The 7,237-nt window shown below is 43.8% G+C and overlaps 1 protein-coding gene and 1 pseudogene across 1 annotated transcript in view; one reads left to right on the top strand and one right to left on the bottom strand.

The window, feature by feature from the left end:
- The first annotated feature begins 7 nt into the window (after nt 1-7).
- LOC103598566 lies at nt 8-1,096 on the top strand (annotated as a pseudogene).
- Nucleotides 1,097-4,526: 3,430 nt separating this feature from the next.
- The window catches only part of LOC103598567 (ubiquitin-associated and SH3 domain-containing protein B), a 111,453-nt gene continuing 108,742 nt past the window's right edge, over nt 4,527-7,237 (bottom strand). Inside the window, exon 5 of the mRNA XM_008582572.1 lies at nt 4,527-4,720. Coding sequence (XP_008580794.1) covers nt 4,527-4,720 — 194 coding nt within the window. The remainder of the gene's footprint in view (nt 4,721-7,237) is intronic.

The following is a 7,237-nucleotide window of genomic DNA, read 5'->3' as shown; positions in this document are numbered from 1 at the left end:
TGGGTGCTCAACCAACAACATCTTGTTTCTGACAGATGTTACTCGAGAGGCCAGTGCTGCCGAGGAAGCAGATGTGCATGTAGCTGTGGTGGTGAGGCCTGGCAATGCGGGATTGACAGATGATGAGAAGACTTACTACAGCCTTGTCACGTCCTTCAGCGAACTGCACCTGCCTTCCTCAACCTAAAGATGGCTTCTAAGGAAGACTGAACTGTTCCTCAGAGTTTTCCCCATAGTGTCTAGTTTTATTCTAATGATAAAAGTAACTTACTTAAAAAATACATATATGTACACATATATATATGCAAGTATATATATGTATATGCTCAAATTAACTTCTACAGGCACATAGGTGAAAAAAGTCTCAGTTCAGTGAAAACAAAACTTATTTAAAGATGCTTTATATGTAGAAATTGTGTGAAATCATAACTCTAACCTTTATTGAGGGCCAAGTGTATTTGGTAGAAAAAATTGCTAAAATACAGATCAGATATTAAGTTTATCAAGTCTTATATCAAAATGTAAAGCTAATTTTAAGGAATTGTTCAGAAGTCCTGTTATTTTAAAAACTGCAGATATTTCAGAGACTTATTTCTAATGATAATTAATTGCCCCGAGACAAAGGTATTTATTTCTGCTTCAAAAAAACAAAATTGGGAAAGAAAACTCACTTGAGTCTTGATCAGTCATCTATTATTTAGCAAGAAACTTTCTAGTCACTGTGTCACCCACAACAAGCAGTTGCCTTATCAGTGAAAAAGGTGCACTGACATAACAGCTAAAGTAGACATGTGGTTCTTAATGTTTAACAAAGACAGTCCTAATCCTGGCAGTTGTTAGCATTATAGATTTTATATTTGCCTTTCTAACTACTACTTAGCACAGTTTGAGAATATGTTAATTGCTATTTACTGTTAAAAAAGGTTTTACTGAAATCAGTCCATAAGATCAAGAAGAGCCCTAATATGTAATATTTTCCTCTGAACTGGATGTGAGAAAAGTAAATTTTATAACAGCATTATTTATCCTGGTTCAGCTCTAACAGTAGGATGTCATGTCAATTTCATGTTGTGATTAATAAAAGCATTTTCTTCTTCTTCAAAAAAAATAAAAATAAATGTTAAATGAAAAGAAAACACCTTAGGACAGAGCCTTGTACACGGTAGGGCATAGTTATTTCTACTGGACCGTGGTGCCTGATCTCCCAGGTGATAGCCATCCTTCTAGCCGACGCTGACCCCTGGACCTGGGTAGGCCTAATCAGCTTGCTGGTATCAAGATGACACATCAGAACATGTCATAAAAAGAGAATTTTCTTCTTGAAATCTCTAATAATAAAAGGAACCAGAAAAAGTGTGTTTTTCTCAGAGGATGAAATTGATAGTGCACAGGACTTGTTTGTACCACTGAATATATCTGCTTGTTCTTTTATGTAGGGTGCCTCTTTCTTTCCCTGATTCTGACTCTAGCATCTTTTGGTTCTAGATCTTCCTGCTGTGATTGCTTCCTGACTTCTTCTCCTGTCCCTCTGCCTCATACACACCAAACATACTTTTTCAAACAAACCAGAAAGGTTTTTTGATGGGTTGTTAAAACAGCTTAAAGGGGGAAAAAAACCCCCACAAGAAATGTCTTAAATCTCAAAGCTTAGTATTTGATGATCCATGAAAAGGAACATTCTGGAACACTTTTCTGGAATTGGATGGAGACAGGCACCGAGTCACAGGGAAGCCAGTCTGCACTTGTGTTCCTCAGATGCTCATGCATAGCACAGTCTTGGCCAAGAATTCCTTTGGACTAGCAGTGCCTTTCCCTCAAGAAACTCAGTGCGACTTCAGAGAACTCCTCAGCCTCCTATCACATGGGGGGATGGTATCTCTAGAATATCCCCAGGGAAATCAAGGCAGGCAAAGGTTGGAGACAATACGACCCAAACATAGAGTAGGTGGACAATAAATAGCTTTGATTTACTGAATGAACAATAAAAGAATTAAGGTATTTCTGCAAATCTAAATTATAACTAGGACCCATGTCCCCACTGCCTTTTCCCACTCACCAAAAGCACACACAAAAACTTAGCCTCAGTTTGAGAGATATCAGGACACACACCTACTCTGTACGATATTATACTTACTCTTTTGTTTTATGATTAGCATCTGCTTGTAACTTGAGTCATACTTGAGTCTATCTTAGGTGTGTTTTTCCTCCCTTACTACACTGCAACTAAACTCAACGTTTGCTGACAATGGCAGTCGCTGCCTGTGTGATGTAAGAACTGAACTGCATTGCCTTTGAAGCCCTTTTTATTCTTAGGAACAGTGACAGCTGCAGCAATTTTTTGGTTGCACCCTCCCTGTGCTGGGTGTCACATTAGGGCCTTTCCATACATCCTCTTACTTAGTCCTCACAACAGTCCAGCAAAACTTTATCACCATTTTACAGATGAGAAAACTAAGGACTGGAGATTTATGGAAGTTGTCAAAGCGAATCTAACCACTGCTAAAGAGATGGAGCCAGGATCTGATGCCAGGTGTGCTGGATTCCAAAGTTTATGCTTTTTTTTTTTAGTTGTCAAAGCGAATCTAACCACTGCTAAAGAGATGGAGCCAGGATCTGATGCCAGGTGTGATGGATTCCAAAGTTTATGCTTTTTTTTTTTATGACTCTGTCTTTCCTCTAGATGTCTATTGCTCGGCATATAAAACTGGCATGGTCCAATGTCATCACCAACATGGAAGAGCCTATGCGAAGTACAAACAGGCGTTTGGAAGTCCAAATCTAAACAGCAGAGGGATGAGACCTTGTCGCTTTCCTGAGCATCACTGTGCCTTGCTGAGTGTCCTTGGCTAAACCACTTTGCTTCTCTGGACATCCGCTCTCTCACTGGAACAATCAATCAACCCTGCCTCCTGGGGACAGCGTAAAGCAGAAGGAAGGCAAGAAGAGTTTTACGTATGCAGAGGGCTCAGGCAGGACCAAAAGACCTCAGAGGGAGAGGTCTTGTCTAAAGGGGCCAAGATGAGCTTTATCAGAAGGAACAGTAATAAATGAGCTTTAACAAATAAGAGATAAAAAAAAGGCCACGTTATTTTTAGAAAATAATTCATGTGGGCACTTGCTGCCTAGTTCCTTCAGTGCCAATTGAGCAGAATGTGGGTCAGGCAGAAAAGCAATTACCCTCTGAGTTAACTGGAGGGTGGTGTTGATTAGAGAATATTCCTTGTAAAATTCCATTACCTCCTTCCTTCTCTTAGAAAGGTGACTTCTCAGAGGCCATCTTCATGCAACCTTTGACTTATTTTTACTCTCTGCCCTCAGAAGAAGTCCAATCAGTCACATTTCTCTTATCTTTAGAGCTCATTCTAAGTGATTCCAGGAGATGTCAGAATTAAGTAAGATCAGGCCCAGTCTGCTTAATGCATCTTTACAGAAACCTGCACTGAATGACTCAAAAGGAGGACATGACATTCCCATCAGCAGAGTCAGACAAAGCTGAGTCTCTATGACACCCACAGGGCACAATGCCTGGCCCTGAACCTTTGATAAAAGGGTTGGCTCTTCCTAACACTTCCGAAACAATGAAGAGGTTGCCTGGCCTCAACTCTGAGATTCTGTTTTTGTGTTGCGAAAAGCCTAAAAGAAATGTTAAAAGGCCATGTAAACAAAAATATCAGTTCTACTGTTGTTGAAAAATTATCGGAAGACAAATTTTTCATCAAATTATGTGTTCTTTTTTAGATGGGTTTCCAATCTTTATTGGTCAAAATACCTGCTCTGGTCCTAAATTGCTATTTAGTTTTAAACCAGCCACTGAATCTCCATGTGACTCAGCTTTTCCTTCAGGACAATATTACTCTTCTAAGATGACACATGCTTGTCTGGAAAGCAGTGCTGATTCCCTCAAAACAAGAATGCTAGGATTGTACAAATCACTCCACCTGCAATGGGATGTGGTTGCCCCACGTGAGCCTCCCATGGAGGTGCACACAAACTCTCCCACGGGTTGGCCTGAGTTTTCTTTTCATGAACGTCTGTCCTCTTCCCCCTGATGGACTCAAAGCTCCTTGAGGACAGGAACACATTTCAAAATTCCAGTATGTTCCACGGTACTTTGCATGTTACCAGTACTCAGCAAATATCTGTTGATTATGTCTTTGAAGGGTTTATTTTTTTGTATTTATGTGTTTTTCAACTCACCTAAGATCAGGATGATGTCTTCTATCTATTAACACTTAAATGTATATGATATTAAAACATTTTTCTGACATATTTTCCATCCGTCCTCCATTTCTTTATCACTCCAGTAAGCTTGACAGGGAAGACAGAACCATGTGGATGTCATACAGATGAACCACTTCGGACCCAGAGAGGAGGCATGTGTGCTCAAAGCCTCCCAGTGGGCAGCAAAGCAAAATCAGGGCCAACTGACTGTCCATGTGCTTGCTTCCTTGCTCGCCTTTGGTACCCAGCCCCCTGCAGCAGTGAGCAGCAAGTGCTGGTTCTGATCGCACCCCATCTCTGGAGCATCAGAAGCTGCAGTGAGACATTACCTCGTGGTTAGCAAATCGGATATCCCGGGAGAATATGGTAGCCACCCAGTCACACCCTAGTTTGACATCAATGTTCTGGGCTAGTTTCTCCAGGGTGGGTAGATGGCTAGCTTGGAAGTGGTAAGCCAGGGTTACATGCAGCTGCTTCTTATGAGGCTCCACATGGACTTCTGGAAAAAGGAAGAAAAAGGTCAGTATTTAGAAAATGGTAACCATAGCAATGATGGAGACTTAATGAAGAGCAAGGTGCCCTGACAAATTCTGCTACCCAAATAACAAAGAAGAGAGTCTTGTGGTTAGACAAAAGCTGTTTCTTTTCTTCACAGCAGCAGATTAAAGGTGAGTGGGTACCAGGTCCTGAATCAACCCTCTGTGAACCACACATACAGCTCTTCTGGGGAGCTATGGATCAGCTGAGGGCAATCCTGGTGAGCAACTCCTTATTCAGTTGAGGAAACTGAGACCTAAAGGGATGAGATAATCTATGGAGAAATACAGAGCAATTGTGTAATTGTATGACTCCCAAGGCCTTCATTTTGGAATCAAGTTTCTTAGCTTCTGGGTGAGTCTGATGGAGGAACGAGGGGAAAAGATGGATATTTTTCAAAGTTCAAAGCAGGATTTCTCAACAGCATTTTGGGTTGAATAATTAGCTGTTGTGGGGGGCTGTCTTGTGCATTGTAGGGCATTTAGCAGCATCCCCGGTCTCTACCCACTAGATGCCAGTAGCACCCCGAACCGAGAATGACTCTCCACATTGCTGAATGTCCCTTGTGGGGCAAAATCTCCCCTGGTTGAGAACCATCTGGTATAAAGTATGCAGATTGTTATCCTAAGACACTCTAAAAAACAAAACAAAACCAACCTGCCTACATGAGGAAATTCCTTTCATTTCTCTTTTGTATTTTTAAATAAGGGAGACTCATCTACTGCTCAGGCTAGAATAATGACAATGATACAACGATAAGCAGTTAGGGAGTTCAAGAAATTGAGAGGCTTGGTCAAGTCACACAGAGAGTTTGGGGCCAAGATAGAACCAGAGTTGGGTATTTAGGGTTTTGGTACTTCCTCTGTTATACTGCATTGCATTTGTTTGGTGTAAGCCCCATGAGACAAGGTATTTGTCTCTTGTCCACACTGTATCCCTGCTCACCATATTATTTAGGTTTTTGGTCCTTGTTAAATGAATGAGTGCACATGGATGAATCTCCTTAAACCACCTACACTGAAGGATGACACTAAAGCTGCTTGCTGGAGGAATCTGGCTCTGCCAACAACTCTAGAACACCAAGGCATAACATCCAGGGCAAAGATGATGATGGCCTGCTTCTATGGTAAGAAGGAGCTGGACCAGCTACACCTGGCAGGGCCACCCAGTTCGCCAGATCACCACCAGGGGGCCACACAAGGACAGAGAAAAGAAGTGACAGTAGATCTTCCAAGAGGGACAGTCTCTCCCCACTTCCTATGTGGGAAGCTGGGACCCCGTAGACTGCCTCTCACTCAACACGTGCTCTAAGAATCTGCCGCAGTCCTGGCTGAGCCCCGCTTTCCTCATTTGTGAAGGATTTGGGTTTTGCGGCTACAGCATTAGGGTTGGTTCTTGTGGGGATTTAGTGGTTCTGACAATAGCTACTGTGGGATGATAAAAAAAAAAGCCATTTCCTTGTGATCGAGGGATAAGAACAGGAAATCATTTGCCTTTCTATTATGCTATTTCTCTGAAATATTAAGCTCCTGTGTAATGCCAGGCTCCACCGAAGTCAGAAATCAGAGACTAATTTCTGGGGGTGAAGGGGTGCCTGGGGGAAGGGGGAGAGTCCAAAGAGATCCCCCTCCCAAAGAACAGAAGGTGTCTTAAGGGCCTCGAGCTCCTACTGAGAGCAGAGGCCTCACCAAGATACTGCAGTGATGCTGAGCCCTGATCACACTCTTCCTAGGGTCTGGAGCCCTATTTGGGGCTTTTCTGATAAAGAGGAAGACCGAGCAAAAGGGCCCAAGGTGGTGATGAAAATAGCAGCAAGAAATGATGGCAGGTGGGTGCAGGCCAAAGGTCAGGAGGGTGTAGGCAGATGTGCAGCTTTGCTCAGGTTCCCCTCTCTGGCCCTCTGGAAGATGCAGGGGTTGGCGAGCTCTGGGTGGCCCCAGCCTTGCATTCAATGCTTGGGTTCAGTTGCACAGCTTGTGCCCTCTGCTCCGGTCAGGGCAGCTCCCTGCTGTCCTCTGCTCACACCTCTCCTTCCTGCCTGTGCTCCTGCCACCCACCATCTGCAGGGCCCTTCCTCCGTGTCCTGATCAATGTGTTCCCAGTGCGAGCTTCCTTTCTTCCATGAAGGCGGAACCACTGCACCTCCCGCAGCCTCTCTCTTCTCAGAGCTCTGTCACTGCACTGAATTGAGCTTCCCAACTGCGCTTTGGCCAGGAGAAAGCGCTTCTTGGGCCGGCCCGCTGGCGCACTGGATAGTGCGCCGCTTGGGAAGCGCGGCGGCGCTCCCGCCCGAGGGTTCGGATCCCACATACAGACCAGTTCCCGCTCACTGGCTGAGTGAGGCGCGGGAGCAGCACCGAGGGTTGCGATCCCGTTGCCGGTCCCTGGTCCGGTGCGGGGGCAACACTGAGGGTTGCGATCCGTTGCCGGACACGGAAAAAGACAAAAGACAAAAAAAAAAAAAAAAAAAAAAAAAAAG

Source organism: Galeopterus variegatus, unplaced genomic scaffold (genome assembly GCF_000696425.1).
Source record: "Galeopterus variegatus unplaced genomic scaffold, G_variegatus-3.0.2 Scaffold2671, whole genome shotgun sequence".
Lineage (NCBI taxonomy): Eukaryota > Metazoa > Chordata > Mammalia > Dermoptera > Cynocephalidae > Galeopterus > Galeopterus variegatus.
This window is presented reverse-complemented; position numbering and strand designations above follow the sequence as displayed.